This window comes from Stegostoma tigrinum, chromosome 16 (assembly GCF_030684315.1).
Source record: "Stegostoma tigrinum isolate sSteTig4 chromosome 16, sSteTig4.hap1, whole genome shotgun sequence".
Taxonomy (NCBI): Eukaryota; Metazoa; Chordata; class Chondrichthyes; order Orectolobiformes; family Stegostomatidae; genus Stegostoma; species Stegostoma tigrinum.
The window spans coordinates 24,089,136-24,111,953 of NC_081369.1; the positions used below are offsets into that span (position 1 = coordinate 24,089,136).

The 22,818-nt window shown below is 38.8% G+C and overlaps 1 protein-coding gene across 6 annotated transcripts in view; it reads right to left on the reverse strand.

The window, feature by feature from the left end:
- The window catches only part of fto (FTO alpha-ketoglutarate dependent dioxygenase), a 422,038-nt gene that overhangs the window by 311,940 nt on the left and 87,280 nt on the right, over positions 1-22,818 (reverse strand). For all 6 annotated transcript variants that reach the window (XM_059651657.1, XM_059651658.1, XM_048546996.2 and 3 more), the window contains 3 exons: positions 5,491-5,568; positions 2,102-2,747; positions 472-621 (listed from right to left, as the gene is read on the reverse strand). In XM_059651657.1, coding sequence (XP_059507640.1) covers positions 472-621; positions 2,102-2,660 — 709 coding nt within the window. In that variant the 5' untranslated portion in view covers positions 2,661-2,747; positions 5,491-5,568. The remainder of the gene's footprint in view (positions 1-471; positions 622-2,101; positions 2,748-5,490; positions 5,569-22,818) is intronic.

The window sequence follows — 22,818 nt, forward strand, 5'->3', positions numbered from 1 at the left end:
CAAGTACACTCATGCACTTTATGTTGATGCACATGTCAAACTGTCTCATTTCAACTTGATTGCTGATTAACAATGTTATTTTTCCAGAAATGAATAATTATTTCATTTACTGAAGGTATCTAACCAGGTAAGTGTGTACTTCTTAATAAAAGGACTTGACCTCACTTTATGAAGAAAATTTCATTCAGTGGCAATCAAAACAATCACAATGTTTTAAAAATGTACAATCCTGCTAAATGTTTAGACTTAAAATGTTTCCATCATCATCATCATCAAAATATTTTCCCTCACAACAACGGTTTGGAAGATAGAAGTTGTAACCTGCAAATTTAAGTTCATTGGACACGTTGTAACTGCATTTCCAGAAACTTTCAGATAAAAACATTATTTGAGTGCCTAGATACTAAATACTAGATACTGTCTGGATGCCTCATTGGAAACTGAATAAGTAGAGTGCTAAACAAAAATTACCAAGCATAAAGTAGCAGTCTCCAGGTTCGAGGGACAATGCCAGCCCTGGTGTAACAGTGTCCCAGGCTACTTTTAGGCCAATGTGCCAAAGTGCTGGATCTCTGCCCTCTACTGATGTCACGTTGGTTTCATCTGCAGCAGGTCTTAAATCTATGAAGGAGAAAGGATAAAGGTTCAGTAAAAGTGACTTGTTATATTCACAGTAAGTTTTATTATAATAAATCTGTTTTCCTAAGAGACAGCCCCCATATTCAAAAGATTATATGAAACAGGCTAATGAATTTTTCACGCACAGTTCTTAAGTGATGACGGATTTCATGCATTGCAGAAAACCCTCATCAGTATGTCCAACTGTCTGACACAGATACACAGTAATCTGTCAAGTGATTTCAATTGAGCTGAAAATGTGGGAAGTAAAGGAAACGTAATGAAAAGGCCCAACTACCTTGGATACTCTACTTCAGGCTGTTCGACCAGAGTACTCGAAATAGAAAACAAGATCTGCTGAAGATTCTAAGGAGGAAAGAAAATCAATACCAATCCCTCTCAGGAATTTTGTTTAAAAAGTCTGTTCATACGAATTAGAACTTAAATTTCACAGTAGTACTTTCAAAATTCAGGAAATAGCATTGCTTTGAAGGGATTTGGACATAAGGGAGCTTAACAAATATAGCAAAGCACCTCTATGGGCTAAATGAATGCCTGCTTGACAGAATTTCCTCAATTTTTGGCACACATTATCAACTGCAACACTGTTCCCAATATGGCACCAATAAAATGTAGAACTAAAATCAAAAGAAGTAATTTCAATCAAAGTTTCCTGGGGTTTCCTAATAAATCCAATGCCTTTGGAATGTGCTCGTTAAAATGACTTATTTTTTGAATTTTAAACAGAAGGCTTATTGCCAAAACCTAAAGTTCAAGCAGGACAAGTAGGTTTGACATTTAAAAGTGCTGATAATTATTGGTAACAAATGAGTTTGACAATCATCACTGAAGTTAAAGCTAATGTAAAACTAAAAGCAAATTCTTTTGATTAACTCACATCTTTAACACAGCACATTGCCAATTATAGTTTGCTACTAAAGAAACTGGAGAAAATACATTACAAACAATAGAAACTGAACAAAGTACTTCTGTTCAAAGCTAACCCCAGTAGTATCTTGAAAGCAAAGTATATGGTAGTAAAATCAGCATGCAGCAACAGCTAGTTCATTTTTGACAAATCACTCCAAAAGAGACGATGATGTCAATGACAATAAAAGCATTTATATGTGAGTGGAAATGTGCACCTGAGCGATTCTGCAATGAAATTTTTTTGTTGCAAGTTTTATATTCTTGGCCTCCAACCAGTTAGTTAATTACAATACACACAGGCACTGCAAGCCAAAAAAAGTACAGGGCAGCTTATGTAAACAAAATGGATTCCATAAAATACAGAAACATGTATGCCCACACGTGTCGATTTAACATTTCTACAGAGCTCTAAAACAATTAGCAAACAGTAAATCTAAATTGGTGTACAAGTTTGCAGGTGTGCAGCCTCAATGTGTGAAGAAAGCTTCAGGGGGTGGAAATGTTAAAACAGCAAGTAGTAACCCTGTAATACTCCACTCCTTTCCATACTTACCATCACAGCTGTAGTTATACACAGCAACTGTTGACCTTTCCACCAGGTTTTCATCATAATGCCAACTCACAGCCAACTTTCCCATTCCAAAGTACGGTTCTTCTTTCAGGTATTTCATTCTTGAAGGGTCCATGTAATTCAACAGGGACACATTAAAAGAGGTTCTATTCTTCAGCATAGCTCTGTTGTTTCTTTGTTTGTTGTGATAAGTTCTATCTTTTGTACTTCCCAAGTCCTTAACCACTGTAGAAGTTGCTGTATTTGCCTCAAATCCAATTTCTTCAACATCAGCTGAAGAATAATCCAACAAAATTTTCATTGCTTCCACATGTAAGTATTCATTAAGATCTTTAATAGCTTGGCAGGCTTTACCTATTTCATCACTGTTGTACTTCACCTCAACACCATGGGAAGGCCAAGGTATTGTAAACAGTCTTGTATCCAAGTAACGATATGTGCAGCCAGGATCTCCTATGAGTAGTCGACATACTGGTGTAAGCACGTCTTTGCCTTTTATTTGGACAAGATCTTGAGAAAAACACTTACAGTCTTGAAGCATTGTCAATCCTTGTTGGACGTTTTGGTGAATTTCCTGAGGTACACAGTTGGCCCGTTGCAAGTACAGTTTGGAATATTTGGCCTTGGACTAAACACAGCAGAAAAGATTTTCTAAACATTTTTATATTCAATGCATAACTTCTAAAATCTATTCAGTCCAGAGTAGGCTACTCCATATGTATATCAAAATTATAAGATTTAGTGGTCCATGGCCTATGTAGCACATGGAAAAATATTTAATTAAATAGTAAAATTATTATTAAACATATCTTCTGTATGAAATGTGTAAACACTGTAAATAGCATATGCTTGCATTTAACTAGTGCCTTTCGTCTCAAGGCACTTTGCAATGATTTAAATACTTTATAAGTGTTTTCACTGTTGTAATGTAGGAATGTAATGGTAAGTAACGGATAAGTCTCTGTCTAATGTTCTGGGGATATGGGTTCAAATTCCACTATTATAGATGGTGAAATCCAAATTCAATAAAAATATGGAATTAAAAGCCAACCCAATGGCAACTATGTAACCACAGGTCATGACTATAAATGCCCATCTGGGTATTTTGACATCCTTTCTTGAAGGAAATCTGCCACCCTTATTTTGTTTGGTCTGCATGTGACTCCAAACCTATAGTAATGTGGTTGACTCTTCACCACCCTCTGAAAAGTCCTAGCAATCTACTCAGCTCATGGGAAATTAGCGATGGCCATTAAATATTGTCCCAGCCATCAATGCCCCATCCCGTGAACAAAGCAAAAAAAAGGCAGCGAATTTCTTCACCAAAAGGTCCCACAAATAACAAAGCAATATTAACTGGGCAATGTGGTTTTTGTGATGCTGATTGAGATATAAAAATGGCCAGGACAGTGCACTTCTTCAGAATAGTCACAGAATCATTTATTTATGCCTAAGAGGTAAAACCAGATCATGGTTTAACATTATCTGAAAGCTGACACCTCTGACAGTGCCTCTCTTCTTCAGTACTATGCTAGAGTGTCAGGTTAGATTTTTGTTTTCAAGTACTGGAATAGGCCTTGAACCCACACATTCAGACTCAGAAGAAAGAATGCAATCGCTGATCCAAGAATGATACTCCAGTTCAATGATTGGGGGTGAGTAAAACCAGTGGCAATATTGCCAGATTAGCAGCAAAAGTCTGGAGGAGATAGTTCCAAACATATCATTTTCAAGCATAACAACAGGAGGTTACAGCACAGAAGAATAATGAATAATAAGTTGCACTAACATATCTTACGGCTACTGATACAATGTAGCAATCATTCAACAAGCAGATGTATACGTGCAAACATAAAAGCAATGCAGTGCATAGTATACTGAAAACAATAAGAATTCTTAACTGACATCCAGGAATTAAAATGTCAATATGTTGGCCATTTGATCAGGGGCAAATAACTAGAGAGATTCATTCTCGGAGGGCAGCAGAAAGAAGGGTTGACCAAGGCATTCAGAGATAATGGGAACTGCAGATACTGGAGAATCCGAGATAACAAAGTGTGGAGCTGGATGAACACAGCAGGCCAAGCAGCATCTTAGGAGCACAAATGCTGACGTTTCGGGCCTAGACCCTTCATCAGAGCAAGGGTCCGAAACATCAGCTTTTGTGCTCCTAAGATGCTGTTTGGCCTCTTTGACCAAGGCATTATTGGATAAGAGGCATGACAGAGTTCTGGAGGCAATCTACGTGGACGCTGCATCTTGCATCAAGACAAGACTTGAATAGCACAAATTCCAATGGGGTGTGCAAGCCAGAATAAACAATCTGGAAAATAAACTCACAGGACAGTGGTGAGGAGCAGCTGCTTGACAATAGTAAAGTTTAAATTTCACTTCACAACATTGATGGCTGCAATGTAGAAATCCTACCAGAACCCACAGTGTCTAGATTTAGGACATATTCTATATCTTCATTCATGATCATATTAAATTTTCTAAAATTAAAAATGGGAGCATTTTGTGACGTCACAAACTTGTATTCTGTATAGTGATGTGAGGTTATTCACTTTGGAGACAAAAACGAGAAGGCGGATTACTACCTGAATGGCTGTAAATTGGAAGAGGGGAGTGTGCAGCGAGACTTGGGTGTCCTTGTGCACCAATTGCTGAAGGTAAGCACGCAGGTGCAGCAGGCAGTAAAGAAGGCAAATGGTACGTTAGCCTTCATTTGAGACGTTTCAAGTACAGGAGCAGGGATGTGCTGTTGCAGTTATACATGGCCATGGTGAGACCACAACTGGAATATTGTGTGCAGTTTTAGTCTCCTTTTCTGAGGAAGGATGCTCTTGCTCTCGTGAGAGTGATTACAGGGATGACAGGACTGACATATGAGCAGAGATTGACTAGTTCAAATTGCTTTCACTACAGTTCAGTTGAATGAGGGGGGATCTCCTAGAGTCTTAGAAAATTCTAACAGGACTGGTCAGGGTAGATGCAGGGAGGATATTCCTGATGGTGGGTGTGTCCAGAACCAAGGGTCATAGTCTGAAGATTTGAGGTAGATAATTCAGGATGGAGATGAGGAGACATTTCTTTACCCAAAGAGTGGTAAGCTTGTGGAATTCAATACCTGAGGCTACATGTAGCATTTGGGGCAAATAGGATCAAAGTTTACGGGGAGAAAGCAGAATTAGGCTATTGAATTGGATGATTAGCCATGATAATGATGAATGGTGGAGCAGGCTCGAAGGGCCAAATGGTCTCCTCCAATCTTCTATGCTTCTATGCATGGTTATTAGGATGATGGAATTATTTGCAGTTATTTAATGGGCTTTTATTGCTTCAGAGCAAATTAATATTTAAAACAGGTTTACCAGTTGTTCAAACTGTACATCTTTAGGTGTTAAATATGGAAGCTTTCTGTCTTCAATTTCCTTTAGCAGCTTCTGTCTCTGTTTGAAAAATATCATAGAAGAAATTAGTCTCAAACAAATATGGCACAAAGCACTGTCATTTTTGAATACTGAGAAGTCCATATTTCCTCCCATTATCATTTAAAATTATGTTTTGCAAGTGATCTTTTACAAACGATCTTTTGCAAAACTCCTAAATATTTATGATAATATGATGAAGCTTTCAACATGGCAAATCTTCAGACCTTTAAAACCACTTTATATTGTTTATTTAAAAGTCTAGATCAGTGCAGACATTTTTTAAATTTTATTCTTTGCACCAAACAACAGGAGAATATCTAAAGGAGGCAAATCAGAGCCCATGGTCTTAGAGCAATTTCTGAAGAAAATCAATAAAAGATCTTTTGTTATTTTTATCACTCGAAAATATGAGTATGACTTCACAGTCAAGCAAATTAACAACTCTTAAAATTTGCACACTACATAGCCCTTATAACAGCCTCAACAGCAGCTCCAAAAGTAATGTTATCACAACATACTGTCAAACAATTTTAGACAGAAAACGTATTGCCAGATGTGGCAATAGATGGCCATTGAATGATTAAGCATGCAAATTTTAAGAGTCTAGTATGAAATATCAAATAGATGGGGCTAAAATTTGCATTTTGTGACGTGCTATGGACAATGCATTGTGATAATTGCATGAAATGGTTTCATTTTGTTCACTTTATCACAGCAGGAATCAATGTACATGCTGATATTACAAATTTAATGCAATGACCATTTCAGATCTAAGTTTTGGAACAAAGGTAACTTTTTTTTGGAGTGGGGTCAATATTCATGATAAAATCCGCATTTCAAACACCCGAAGTAATATGGGAATCTATCAGTGATAATAAATAACATCTGATTTTGAACATTTCAAACACCCAAAGTAATATGGGAATCCATCAGTGATAATAAATAACATCTGATTTTGAATTTCACATTTTGCCCTTGAAGTCTTCAAAATTTAATTTTACAAGTATCTTTTTTCTTAAATTGTTTGCACAATTACATTATATCTAGTAATTGTTCTTATTATATGTGTTCAAGTGCATTACTGATTAAATGAATATATGCACAATCATAAACATATGGTTCCATGATTTTAAAAAACACACAAGGACATGTTTGCTGTTTTTAAAAACCTGGGGCTGAAACGAGAAAGAGTTTTTTTTAAAGAAGTGTTTGAAAGGGTGGCTTCAGTTTTGAAAGCATGTAACCTGACTCTGATGCCAAGCATCATGTAAACACCTGTTTGAATAAGTAGCAATTGAAGTTTAGGTTACAGAACATTTAGAGATGAGGTGGGTGTACTGATGTAGCTTTTGCTGACAACAAGAAGTTGATTGGTCTATGAACTAGTGACCAGTTTGGACTTTTTTGACTGCCAACAATTGTGTCATGAGATCTCTGATAACTGAATGGCTCGGAGCTGGGAAAAAAAGTTACAGGGAGAAAATGTTCAGTTCTTCTCCAACTCAACAGCCTTCTCCCTGTTATCTGTACTTAAAACTCATATAAACATGAAGAAAACATGAAGTTTATCTTCCCTGCAGCCGTTGTTACGTGCAGTGACTCTGATAAATCAGAGACTATATAAGAGAACCACCCACTTTGTGTCTGTCACCAACTAATGGAAGCAACCAGAAGAAGATGACTAAAGCAATGCACTAGCCAGTAGAAGAGTCATAAAAGTCATCTCAATAACAATACCTAGGAACAAAGACTACTGAACTGACTATGCAGTCTTTCCTCTCTGTCAATAACCTGTTTAAACCTGTCTCTTCAGCTGCCTGCATGTAAGGGGGAAGTTTATAAGGGATTAGAAATTTAATTAGTAGCATTATACTCCGATGGTTTATAACCATTTACCTATAAATGTAATCAAATTAATGGAAATAAATAGTAACTCTTGTTCAATACAAAAACTTGATTTCTGCTTTCTATCAACCCAGGTCTATTTGTCAGGTAAACTGGGGAACTCTGCACTTTTTAATAACATTTTTATTTTTTGCAACAATTCTGGGAATAGCAGAGACCAATTTCAAACACACTACCTCACTGAGTCATAACGAAGCTTGGGCCTTGTCCCAGAATTGGCCTGTAAACAGAGGCAATAGGATTTGGATGTGGTATTGATAACTGATACAATAAAGGAAAACACCAGGCTCTGTACTATTTAGCACGTGGCACTGGAAACAGCAAAGAATTTCCTGCAAGTGGCGAAGATGTCGCTGACAGTCTTAAAGAAAATTTCAAAACCAAGGTTCATTAATTTGGCAGGTAAACTGAAGGCAACTTTAACCAGCAAAGCTAAACTGAGGGACTAATGTGCAATTGGATTTACAGGAAATCTAAAACAAGCTAACTCCTTCAGGTTGGAATGTCAGAATCGGGTGATGTGTAGGGTACACAGGAACATTAAAAAGTTTTACCAGTGAAAATGAAAGAATGACAGATAAACATTCAGCAACCAGAGTGTTTCAAGTTGGAGATAAAGAATTAGTATTGCTGCCTTTACAAGGTGAACATCAAAGTTAAGTTCAGTTGTATAAGTATACTATCTGGAAGGGATTATCGAAGCAAAAAGAATCAGTTATATAACATATACATACTTCAAAGATATTATAGTAGGAAGAGGATAAAGAGAAAGAAGCATGTTAAGGTCGTAAGAGCAGTGGAAAATTACAGAGATAATGAACGTGGGATAGGTGAACATCCTACAACCGAAGAAATACTTGGACAGGCAAAGAAGGACAACAGAAAAATCAAACTACTGAGAAAGTATGAGGTCATCTGTAGAGATACACCTGGATGCACTACACTAGGTAGACATGATGTGGACATAGCAGAGTCAGGATCAATAAAACAACATCCTTATCAACTAAGCCCAGAAAAACATGCTCAGTTGGAAAGAGACATTCAATGCATGCTGAGAAACCTCTTGACAGAACACACTCAGAGCAGTTGGAGTTCACCAAGTATTGGTTCCTAAACTAGATGGATCAACTAGATGGTTTACAGATCATTGAAAGGTAAATACAATTATGAAAACAGATTTGTAACCAATTCCACAGTCAGAAGACTGTATTGACAGAGTTAGCAGTGTCTCATTCATTTTAAGATTATCTGTTGAAGGGGTACTGGCAGGTGCCATTACCATTCTGCATTTTTACATCAAATGGGTGATGCCATTTCAGTTAAATAGTGTCCAAGCTACATTCCAGAGGTTTATGCATCGATTTGTAGCTGAGGTTCACAACTGCCAAGTGTATGTGGATGATGCTGTAGTTTATAGTAGCATTTGGGAACAGCATGTGAGACTGGTCAAAACCCTATTTAAGCAATTACAGTTGACTACCTGCGATAAATTTAGCCATATGGAATTCTAAAAGCAAGAGTGAATTACTTCAGCCACGTTGTTGGTCAAGAATAGTGAAAATGAAGATTTTGATAGAATTTCCTTTTCCCAAAATTAAAATGAGACAACTTCAGGGATTTGGAATGTGTGGATTTTACTGGAAATTTCTGTGTAATATCAATAGGATAAGTACTTTTAATAACTGTTTAAAGAAACAAGTAGAAGTGGTTTGGTCAGCATATTGTCAATTAGCATTTGATAAGGTGAAGGCAATTTCAATAAATGAACTTGTGTTGATTACCCTGATTTTTCTAGGCCTTTCAAAATGACAACTGATGCTAGCGATTTGGGAATGGGTCCTATCTTGCATAGGATAATGAGTCAGGAATAGAGAAGCCAATGGGATATTTCTCTAAGAAAATAAACCAGTACTAGAAGAAGTATTCTACCGTGGAAAAACAGACCTTGGGATTATTGTCAGCTCTTATCATTTTGGTATTTACATACTACACAGAATCCAGTACTCTCATCACGATTCACCAATATTCACTGAAAATTTTCAAAATCGAATGGATTTTTAATTGCAACTAATGAAGATAGACACTAAATGTTGCACAATAATCACTATACCATTATGAAATGCATATCAGAGTTGGTGGTTTTTACTTCTAAATTATAAATCTGCTTGAAAATTGCAAATATCCATCACTGGGGTAGCAATTTTCTACTGCACACTAAAATAATAGATTATTACCAATAATTCAATCACAAATTACACATCAGTATTTATTCCTTCGAATATACAGCTTATCACCTCAGTACTAGAATAGTTAGATCATATTCTTTGCTAACTTTTATTTGGCGCTACTTTAATTCTCCATTGACCCACATTGTTGTGCTAAAACAATGACATTTTACAACAGAAGAGAATGGACTTTATGATTGTCAATCTTATTTCTGCAAGTTTTAAATACAACTTTAGGAAACAACAGCTGAGTGTTTGAATTAAAATATATTCAGTTTCTGGTATTTCCTCATCTTTGAAAGAAATCCATTCATAGTATAAGCCAACAAATTTTTTAAGGTCATAAAAGTGCCACGATACCACATTTTATTTGAGGTTGGCTACCTTTTCAAAGGAGGTTTTTACTAAAGTTTATTTGTATCGTTTTGAATAAAATCCTCATACTTCATAAAATCTGAATTGAATGTCTGACACGTATTTTGGGCTGGCAAAATGTAAATGATGTTTGGCTGTTAATTTGGATCAGGCATCCCATTATAGATTACAGCAGAGCAGACCAGACAACCAGCTGGCTTTCCACCCAAAAGTTAAAATTTCTCCTTAACTATTTTGAAGATAATTCAGGAAATAAGAAGCAGCAAGAATGATGACAATGAGATATGATGCATACATACAGAATGTAATGTTAAACAGATAATGTAAACACAACCAGATTATTAAACTGCATTGTGACCATTGAATTATTGTTAGTTGTTCAGTTTATTCTAATTTTGTTATAATCCTCTTGGGGAAACCATAAACAAAAGTAACCAATTTTATTGAATGAGCCCCAGGTGTAGAAATTACCAGCAAGTTTTTACTTTTTATGGCCTTTACTTTAATACATATCAGAACAAATGAAAATTACACATGAATTAACAAGTAATTGGTGATTCAATTATAAAATGTAAATGTAATTTTAAGTGTCAATCAAAGATTTAGATGAGCAGGGTGAGGGCAAGGTGAGCTAAGTTTTCAGACAACATCCAGAGGTTTGGAAAACACTTGTGAAAAAGACATAAGGATGTGGCAGACAGATGTAGGGAGGTTGAATAAGTGGACAAAATCTGGCAGTTGAGAGTATATTGTGGGAATATGTGAAGTTATTCATTTTTGCAGGTAGAATAAGGTAGGGGGCATTATTTTAAAATTGGGGTCATCTTTTCAGGATAGAGATGAGGTAATCTTCTTTCTTTAAGTTCTATGTGACTTTGACACTCTGCCTCAGAAGATGGTGGAGGTCATTGAATGTTTAAGAGCTCAAGCCCTCAAGTTAGTGAACTCGATATTGAGTCCAGAAGGCTGCATGGGCCAAACGGAAAATCGGGTGATGTTCTTCAAGCTTGCACTAAGCTTCACTGGAGCACTGCAGCAAGCCTGCGACAGAGATGTTGGCCAGGGAACAGAGTGGCATGTTGAAATGGCAGGTAACTGAAAGTTCAGGGTACTTTTTGCAGACAGAACATAGGTGTTCTTTGAAGCAGTCAGCCAGTCTATGTTTTATTTCCCCAATGTAAAGGAGGCCACATTGTTAGCAGTGAATGCAGCAGACTAGTTGTTTTTGGTTAGCTCACCAAGCTGGTTAGTTGCAGACATTGCATTACCCTGCTGGCTAACATCATCAGTGCAGCCTCCGATGAAGCACTGTTATGTTTTCCCACTCCGTATTTAAACTCTGGTGTCCATTGAACTAGGTCATCTCACTTCCAATTTTCTTTTGCAGTGGAGTGTATATAAGGCCTAGGTCAATGTGTTTGTCAATAGCCTTCTTAGAGGAGAATCAGGCCTTTAGAAATTCCCATGCTTGTCTCTGCTTGTCTCCCAGGATCCTGGTGTTGTCCCAATCAACTGGTGGTCTTCCTTATCCATATGGAAGGAGATTAGTGAGTACTGGTCATGTCTATTTGTTGCTAGCTGATGTTCATGTACTCTTGTGGCTAATTTTCTTTCTGTCTGTCCAATGTATGCTTGTCGCAGTCTTTGGAGGGGATATTGTATATTACGTTGGTTCTGTCCATTGTGGGTAATGGGCCATTGGTTCAGATGAGCAGTTGGCATAAGGTTGATATGGGTTTGTGTTCTACTCTGATGCCCAGTGGTCATAGGAATCTTATGGTCAGTTCAAATGTGTTCTTGATGTAAAGTAGTGTAATGAGTGTGTCGGGGTGTGCAGAATCTTCCTGGTGTCATTCGTGTAATAGGCATTTTCTGACCCAGTTTTTCAGGTATCAGTTGTCCTTGAATACTTAGAGGAAGTACTCTTCTTCTTTTTGGTGTAGTTCTGTGTTGCTACAGTGCGTTGTTGCCCATTTGAATAGAGTTTTCATGCAACTTCATTTGTAAGCGTTAGGATGTTGCTGCTGAAATTCAGTACTTGGTCAGTGTGCTGGCCTTCCTGTGCACTTTTGTTAGGAATTCCCTGTTGGTCCTGCGTTCCACCAGACATCCAGGAATGGGAGCTGTTTGTTCTTTTCCTCTTCTTTGGTGAAGCTGATCCTGGTGAGAACTTTGTTTATTAGTTTGTGTGTCTCCTTTAGTTTGGTCCATTTAATAATTATGAAGATGTCATCCGTGTAAGGTATCCATACTTTTGGTTGGATTAGTGGAAGGGCCATTCTTTCAAGTCTCTGTATCAGTGCTTCAGCTTTAAGTCCAGAGATAGGTGATCCTACAGGTGTCCCATTGGTCTGTTCATATATTTGGCCATTAAAGGTGAAGTGGGTAGTGAGGCATGGGCCCAGTTTGATAAGATCCCACACTGCAGTTTTGTAAATGAAAATAGGATGCATGGGGTTTGCTGGAATATACTAGTATGCACTAAGAATTGATTTAAAGTTAGAAATCACATAATAGAAATAAGTGATAATTCTTAGGATTGTAGCTAGTTACCACTGGTCACTGTCAGGTTCAAAGTTGTGTACAATCATATGATCATACAGTATCGAACCATTGAGTCTGTACCACTAATCTATAATACTGATTTGGAATTGGGAACCAATTGCAAGAGTTATAAATTTACTGTTGATACTAGACTAGATATAAACTTAAGTTGTGAGAAGGGTGCAAGGTGGTTAACAAGATGACTTGGGCAGGCTATCTGAGTGGACTAGAATATTGAATATATTGTCAATAAATATTAAGTTATTCACTTTAATTGAGAAAAACAAAGGCCAATTACTTCTAAAATGCCAAGAAATTGGGACGCGTTGGTGTCCAAAACGATATGGGCGCCCTTTCATGACAAAAAGCCAGTATGCAGGTACAGCAAGCAATTTGAAAAAGCAAATGCTATGTTGGCATTCATTTCAAAAAGGGATTCGAATACAGAACTAAAGATACCTTGCTGCAGTTGTAGAGTCCCTTGGTGAAAGCTCACCTGGAGTACTGCGCACAGTTTAGGAGATAATTGGAACTGCAGATGCTGGAGAATCAGAGATAACAAGGTGTAGAGCTGGATGAACACAGCAGGCCAAACAGCATCAGAGGAGCAGGGAAGCTGACGGTCCTGGTCTAGACCCTTCTTCAGAAATGTGGGAGGGTAAGGGGGTTCAGAAATAAATAGGGAGAGGGGGAGCCGGGTAGAAGATGGATAAAGGAGAAGCTAGGTGGAGAAGATGTAGACAGGTCAAAGAGGTGGGGGTGGTGCCAGTGAAGGTGAGTGTAGGTGGGACGTTGGTTGGGGGGGGGAAACAGGTGAGTCCAGGGAAGGACGGACAGATCAAGGGGGTGGGATGAGGTTGGTAGGTAGATGGGGGTGGGGCTTGACGTGGGAAGAGGGGATAGGTCGGAGGAAGAACAGGTTATGGAGGCAGGGGCAAGCTTGGCTGGTTTTGGGATGCGGTCAGGGGAGGGGAGATTTTGAAGCTTGTGAAATCTACATTGATACATTGGGCTGCAGGGTCCCTAAGCGAAATATGAGTTGCTGTTACTGCAACCTTCGGGTGGCATCATTGTGGCACTGCAGGAGACCCAGGATGGACATGTCGTCTTGAGGAATGGGAGGGGGAGTTGAAATGGTTCACGTCTGGGAGGTGCAGTTGTTTGTTGTGAATTGAGTGTAGTTGTTCTACCTGCCCCATACCTCCCCTATCACCCCCATCCCAGGCACCAAAATGACCTTACACATCATTTTTTGGCTCACAAGCTGTAATGAGCTGTGATGATTGCTGCGGCCTCAAGGTTTTACAAGTAGGTTAAGAGAACAAAGTTATGGTTGCTAGATTTTCCAATGCATCAAATAACGATAAGAAAAGAAGTTGTGAAGTGGTTACAATGAGATTACAAAGGGAGGTAGATGGGTTAAGTGAATGGACAAAGTTCTGGCGAATGAGGTGGTGATGGCCTAGTGATATTAACACTGGACTGTTAATCCAGAGACCCATGTAATGTTGGAGGAAGCCATGTTCAAATCTACCAGGGCAGATTGAAAAATGTGAATTCAATAACAAAAAATCTGGAATTAAGAGTCTAACAATGACATTGAATCTGTTGTTGATTGTCAGAAAAACCCATCCTGTTCACTAATGTCCTTTTGGGCCAGAAACTGCCATCCTAACTTGGTCTGGACTAAATATCACAGATTCACAGAGATGCAGTTGACTCCTAACTGCCCTCCGGGATAGGAAGTCAATGCTGACCTATCCAGTGACACCCCACCATTGAAATGAATTTTTTTAAAAGTTTGAGCAGTACAATAGAAACATGGAAAACAACACCAAAAAGTTTAAAAAAAGAAGAAACATAGAATTAGACTAAATTAACAATGTGAATATAAACTTACAAGAATTTTTCCAAGTGTATTGAAAGGCAGACAGTAACTAAAATAAATGTTGGTCAATTGGAAGCAGAAACAGAAGAAATTATGGGAAATGAAGATATGTCAGAAAAACTGAACATGTTTTGCATTTGTCTTTGCAATGGAAAACACACTAGAAATGGGGGGTAATCTAGGGTTAAATAATAATGAAGAAATTACAATTGTTCATACCAGAGAGAAAACACTGAGATTAAAATCCAAAAAAATCTTTCAGAACTGATGACCTATGTCCTACAAGTCTTAAAAATAGGTGCCTGCAAAGATATTGGGTGCATTAGATAATGATTTTTCAAAATTCCCAAATTCTGGAAACATCATTGCTTATTACAAGTTTCCAAATGAAATATTGTTGTTCAGAAAAGAATGTAAAATAAACAGGGAACTATACCATACATGATGTTGTCTGGCATCAGTCATTACAGAAGTACTGGAAACTACAGCAAACGTTTTATTAACCAACACCTATGGGATCAGGAGTATATCGGCTGATCAAACATTTCAGTTGATGAAGTGGTTCATATAATCAATGTTAAACCACACACTAGGTGATAGAAACGTAATAAAGAGTATACACATCACTGTTATTCTTTATTTAGAGTATAAATCACTTACATAATAATGCAACTTTGTCTTAAATAAAGATTATCAGCAGGCAGCCTTCTCTCTAGCCCTCAACTGACAACTCGGACATAGTGGAGATTGCGACAATACAATAAAGTTCAATCATTTAAGGTAATTATTTTTGCCAGTTTATTGAGAGTGTTGGTTCATAAGGTGCTGGTTGAAACAAAGTTTGCTGTATAATCAAGGAAGTCTGTGCATTATACTAAGATAAACAGCTGAAAGGCCCTGCTTTATAAGTAATGATACGATCCCAGACCACCAAATCATGTTATTTGGTTAGGGACCAGTAACCATTTTTCTTAAGTAGACTGAAGATGAGATTCAGGGGACTTAATTTTCAACAAACAACAATACTTAACTGAACAAGTTGGAATAGTGTTAGAGTCTACAATGCGAGTACAAATCTGATCTAATACCCAGAAACAGCATATGGTAATCACAGGTTATACACTGTGATTGAACATTCCGGGTAGCACACATAAACTTAGCAAAAATAATCAAAACAGATACCACAGATTTATAATCCACCTTCTGCCAGATTATAATGTCACAGTGGGTCATCAAACCTCCTAAACTTTACAAGGGATTAGAATTCATCATTTGTGCCGATGTAGTTTTCAAACATCCCTCAGGAGCTGTTCTGCACAATCACACTCCTTTACTGGATCCATGCTTCCGTGGATGCTGAAAATTGCACACCAGTCCTCATACACAGGCACAACACCAGCTTTTTTTTCCTGACAGTTTCAGCAAGCTAAAACTGTCCCTCTGCTTTCCCCGAGCTTTAGCCTTGCAAAGATGCATCAAGCAAACACTTCATACTTTCAAATCCCATTCTCAGTTTTACTATTAGTAATTTATTAGTGGCACACAGTTTCTTGTGAGCCACCACAACCCCCAGGACATTTTCTAGGTCTCCTACTGAATTTTATGCTCTTTAGGCTAAGAATGAGCTTGGTCAAGTCTTTTAGAAGGTCTCTCATATCCAATTTCCTTCCTTTCACACTACACACCATTCCAGGAATAACTAACTGCTCAGCAGATGTCCTAGAGTTCATATCTATTGCACTTGTGGCATATCGAAAAGTCAGTGTGAACCCAGACAAGCACTGCCAGACCAGAGCCGCAATGTACGGTTCCCGATGTTGCGAAGTTGGGTAAAGTATTTGTGGATTGGAATACATTAGATTTTGGGTCAGGGCCACTGAATGGAATCACAAGACAGCAGTAATATGAGCCTGGTTGAGGGGACAAGGTGCAAAAAGGCAAGGTGTCATAAGGCAGAGATGCTCTAAGTTTCCAGGTAGGGTCAGAATGAACGAGCATTACAACAGCAAGCAAACAGCCCACAGATGCAGCCTGGACCAGTCCCTGATTGGGTATGTGTCCTTGGGTGCAAAGTGCCCTTTCTTCTGTATTACAAAGATAGTTGCTGGTCCAGTCTATCGTACAGAACCAGAGTGCAGAAGTAAACTTTGCCAGAAGCAGATATGTCCCATTAGGGTTCTTAGAAGCTGGCATGTTAGATAGCAATAACTGTGTAGATGGAGAGCATATGACTGGTGTCCACAGAACATGTCCTGAGATTCTGGTGCCTGATGTCCAACATGGGGGTCCTCCGGAACACTCCAGTTTCCTTGTCAAAGTTTTCCCAAAATCTAACAATATGCTGGGATTTTTTTTTCACAGGAGTGGAGGAGGTTGAGATGCAACCTGATAGAGAAATTTATAAAATGATGAGACGTATAGAGAGTTAATAGCAGTTGTCTTTTCCCTAGGATGAAGGATTTCAAATCTTGGGGCACATTTTTAAGGTGGGAGGAGAGAGATTTAGAAAAGATATGAGAGGCAAACTTTTACTCTAAGGTGGTTAGCATGTGGAATGAACTTGCTGAAGAAGTGGTGGATGTGGGTACAATTACAATGTTTAAAAGACATTTGGATAAGTACATGATTGGGAAAGGTTTGGAGGGATTTGGGCCAGGAGCAGGAAGGTCGGTCTAGTTTAGTTTGGAATTATGTTCGGCATGGACTGGTTGTACCAAAGGGTCTGTTTCTGTGCTATACGACTCTATAACTGTGTAGACTTTAAATGTGTAGATAAGGTGGGTTATAGGGGGATGGGTCTAGGTGAGATGCTCTGAGGGTCAGTGTGGACTTGTTGGGCCAAAGGGCCTGTTTCCACTCTGTAGGGATTCTATGATTCTTCTAAGATTCTAGGAACTGCAAGTTGCATTCTCAGACAATGCTGGTTTCCTTGGTACAATTGCATACATAGAAAATGGATTTCATCACAGCACTTATAACTTATAAAGACTGGTGGGACACTAGGTGGGTAAACAGACATATGTATTGCTGTATTCTGTAAATATATAAACTACCAAGGAAAGGATTCAAGTCTAGTTTCAGACTTCAACAGCTGGCTTGGAATCCATTTATTAAGGATGAGCAGGACCAGTCAATATGGTTTTACAAATTTGAAATCTTATTTGACAAATTTATTAGAAGTTCCGAGGATGTAACAAGCATAGTGCATGAAGGGGACCACTACGTGAAGCATATTTACACTTTTGAAAGGAATTTGATTTGATGCTACACAGAATATCCCAAAAAGATAAGAGCTCCTGGACAGAGAATTGATTAATGGCCAGGAAGCAGGCAATAGGGATAAAACCGCCATTTTCAAATTAGTAGGCTGTATCTGGTGGAGTGTCACAAGGATCATACTAGGGCGTTATAAATGAGAGTGAGATGGTGAGATAACTTTTCCCCTTGCTCCTCACCTCTTGGTTATCCAAAACAAGATGTGTATTTTAGAGGGAGTATATAAAAAATAATTTTTAGTGTTGTGACTTTTAATAATAATTGAAACAGGCTTTCTGTTAAATTTAAATCACAAGAAAACATACATGTTTGCTCATAACACTCCAAAATATAAATATAGCAAGAAACACTCACTCCCTCAAGCATGTACACAGAGGAAAAGTTGAATTCTGGAGATGAATCATGTATTTAATTTATTAATGGAATAGCAAGAATCAAAAAGTCATGTGCTATCTGCACATTTGCAATCAAATGCAGGAATCAAAGCTGCTGTCCCAAGTTGTTTGGTTCCTCTAGAATTCACAGCACTATCTCATTGGAGTGCAAAAGTAAAGTATGCAATCTAAAGATACCTAGGAAATGAGAAATACATCCTGCATATGAAAAATAACTAACCCAAACCAAAGTACATCATGCTGAGTTGCATTTGAGTTTTAGTACTTGCTCAGATTTGATTGTCAGACATAGCTACATGCTGCTCTTCAGTTTGATGCACAGACGAATATACACAGCTGGTTTGTTGCAGCACACTGCACCTCTCACATACAAGGAAGCTGTCATGCAGATGTCAAATACATCAAGCTGCTCGCAAATTCCACAAAGAAAAATGTAAAGTCAAGCTATACCAGATGGGCAACAGAGTAAATAAGTAACAGTTCACAGCTTCAGAGACCAACATACATTTTCTTATCATGGGAGTCAATATGGCAAAAAAATAAGAGCACGAACCTCACGTAACAGCTTTGTAAATATTCTAAATTGCATCTACAGCAGTAATAAGATGCAAAATTAATTTACAACCAATAACTTCAAAATTAGTGTTTTTGAAATGTAACAAACATTATTTAATTTTTCACGTGGTTTTATCAACTAGTTGATGCCCTATGTTTCTCACAGATCAAAACAAAATTCATGTAATTGTGGTCTGTGTCTAAAGATTTTGTCTGTCCTTCTATCAGGCACACAATTCCTGCCTTTCCTCTTTTTTGTCAGGCTCTCATGAACATGCCACCTCTCAGTATTCAGCTTGTTTGTGGCTCCTGTCTTTTTCTACATTGGTAATGTCTACTTTTCCCACATCCAATTCGGTACACCGGATGGCCTCACTGGATCTCGTGCACATTGATTTTGCTGGCTAGGCAGCATTTATTGCTCATCCCAGATTGTCCAGAGGGCAGTTCAGAGTCAACCGTATAGCTGTGGGTCTTGAGTCACATGTAGGCCAGACCAGGTAAGGGATGGTAGTTTCCTTCCCTAAAGGACACTAGTGAACCAGATGGGTTTTCCCTGACAATCAATTCATTAGAATCATCATTAGATTCTTAAATCCATATTTTTTTAAAGGATTTCAAATTCCACCATCTGCCATGACCAGATTTGAATCTAGGTCCCCTGAAGTGATAATATCACTACAGGCCATTGCACCCTATATTCATGTACTAGGGCACCAAAACCCTTCAGTACCATGAGCTATACTGATTCTCACCATTTAAATTGTAATCGAGATAGTAGGAACTGCAGATGTTGGAGAATCTGAGATAACAAGGTGTGGAGCTGGATGAACACAGCAGAACAAGCAGGATCAGAAGAGCAGGAAAGCTGACGTTTCAGGCCTAGACCGTTCTTCAGAAGTTCTAGGTCCAAAATGTCAGCTTTCCTGCTCCTCTGATGCTGCTTGGCCTGCTGTGTTCATCCAGCTCAACACCTTGTTATCTCATTTAAATAGCATGTTTCTTTTTATTCTTCCTGCCATAGTGGACAAATGCACATTTTCTACATTTTACCCACCTATAAAGTTTCTGTCCATTAATTTTACATTTATCACTTCAGAGGCTCTTTTTCCCCCCATTGGGCAACACACTCTCCTCTCCTGTCTTGCAATTATAAGCAAATTAAGCTCCCACAGATTTCACTTCATTCGGGTCACTAATATTGATTGTAAACAGTTAAGGCCCCAGCACTGATCCTCCAATAGTTATAATCTTGAAACTACAAATTTGACAAACAATACACTCTGTTTCCAGTTAGCTAACCAGTCCTTCACCCTAACATGTTGTCACTACACCACATCCCCTGTATTGCAACCTTGGATATGGCATGTTATTGAATGCTTTATGGATGGGTCCCCCTTTGCCTATCTTGCTTATTATTTCCTTGAAGAACTGTAATGAATTAATTAGAAATGTAACTCACCTTCAAACATTCTTTGTTATTTTTGCCTAATCTCACCTGATTTTTAAATCTCGATATGAGGTCTTCAACAATGGATTCAATGTCCCTCTGACAGATATTAGGCTAAGTGGCCTCTATTTTCCTGTTTTGTCTCCCTCCTTTGTTGATTAATGAGATTACACTTACTGTTTTTCAATCTGCTGGAACACTTCCAGAGTCAAAGATACTTTGGAAGAACATAACCAGTGCATCAGTTTGCAGCCACTTCTTTTCAGATGTAGGATGCAGATCATCTTGTCCTGGGAACTTGACAGCCTTGAGATCCAACAGTTTTGCCAGCTTATTTTTGCTGATGATCTGATTATTTTAAGTTCCTCCCTCCCATTCACCTCTTGATTTTCAAACATCCTTGGGAAGTTTTCTAAGACTTCCACATTGAAGACAGATTCAAGATACCTGTTCATTGCCTCTGCCATTTTCTGGTTTTCCATTATCAAATCCCCAGACCTAGGGATCCACATGAGCCTCAGTTATTCTTTTCCTATTTAAATCCATGCAGAAGCTCCTGCTATCTATTTTTTATATGACTAAACCAGCTTTCTCATATGCTCTACTTTTAGTTTCATTTTCATTTGACAGTTCTTAAAATTTGACCAATCATCTGACCGACCATTAATCTTCGCAGATTTGTACAGTGTTCCTTTAAATTTGATACATCCTGAACCTCAGCTTTAGCCATGAATGATGATCCTTCCCAAAGAATCCTTCTTTCTTGCTTGGATAAATCATTGTCAAAAATTATTAAATATTTTCATAAACATCTGCCACCGCATCTTTATTGGCCAACTTTTTAACCTATTTTACCAGTTCACTTTAACCATCATTGGCAACATATCACTAAAATTACCTTTATTCAGCTATAAAACATTAATCCTAGTTTCACATTTTCCTATTCAAACCGAATGTGAAATTCTTTCTTCTTATGATTCTATCACCTAGATGTTCCTTAACATGACTTTTCTGATGAATTTGGCCTCAAAACTATGTATACAATAAAAACTGAAAGAACTGCAGATGCCGTAAATCAGAAACAAAAATGAGATTGCTGGAAAAACTCAGCAAGTCTGGCAGCCCTTGTGAGGAGAAATCAAAGTTAATGTTTCAGATCCAGTAACCCTTCCTTCTGCTGTCAGACTAGCTGAGCTTTTCTTGCAATCTCTATTTTTGTTTCTATTACTACAATAGCTTGGGGTTGACTCTGAGATATGATGCTCTAATGTATTACTCCAAATACACTCTATGAACTAATTTTTCATTTTCCAAATGGTTTAGTCTAATCCACACACAGGTTAAACTCACCCTTGATTTCTTTTCAATTTAGGCCCTAGATGCTCCTAATCACCTTCACAATTCTTCTTTGTTGTTGGTAACTATGTGGTCCATCACAACTGGATCCAACCCTCACATTGCAAGTTCCTATCTAGCCTAAAAATTCCCCAAACCCTGGCAGCGACAGACATCGTAGGCTTTTGACCTCTCACTCTCAGCTGATATAATATGTCTATCGCCGTGATTATGATTATGTGTACCGCAAGGGTCGGTGTTGGGTCCACTGCTGTTTGTCATTTTTATAAATGACCTGGATGAGGGCGTAGAAGAGGGCTTGGGGACCACTTTGCAGAACACCTCTGCTCGGTCCGCAATAGACAACTGCACCTCCCAGTCGCAAACCATTTCCACTCCCCCTCCCATTCTTTAGATGCCATGTCCATCATGGGCCTCCTGCAGTGCCACAATGATGCCACCCAAAGGTTGCAGGAACAGCAGCTCATATTCCGCTTGGGAACCCTGCAGCCCAATGGTATCAATGTGGACTTCACAAGCTTCAAAATCTCCCCTTCCCCCACCGCATCCCAAAACCAGCCCAGTTCGTCCCCTCCCCCCACTGCACCATACAACCAGCCCAGCTCTTCCCCTCCACCCACTGCCTCCCTAACCTGTTCTTCCTCAAACCCATCCCTTCCTCCCACCCCAAGCCGCACCTCCATCTCCTACCTACTAACCTCATCCCACCTCCTTGACCTGTCCGTCTTCCCTGGACTGACCTATCCGCTCCCTACCTCCTCACCTATACGCTCCTCTCCACCTATCTTCTTTTCTCTCCATCTTCGGTCCGCCTCCCCCTCTCTCCCTATTTATTCCAGAACCCTCACCCCATCCCCCTCTCTGATGAAGGGTCTAGGCCCGAAACGTCAGCTTTTGTGCTCCTGAGATGCTGCTTGGCCTGCTGTGTTCATCCAGCCTCACATTTTATTATCTTGGATTCTCCAGCATCTGCAGTTCCCATTATCACTGAGGGCGTAGAAGGATGGATTAGTAAATTTGCAGACGACACTAAGGTTGGTGGAGTTGTGGATAGTGATGAAGGATGCTGTAGGTTGCAGAAAGACATAGATAAGCTGCAGAGCTGGGCTGAGAAGGGGCAAATGGAGTTTAACGCAGACAAGTGTGAGGTGATGCACTTTGGTAGGAGTAACCGGAAGGCAAAGTACTGGGCTAATGGTAAGATTCTTGGTAGTGTAGATGAGCAAGAGACATCTCGGTGTCCATGTACACAGATCCTTGAAAGTTGCCACCATGGTTGACAGGGCTGTTAAGAAGGCA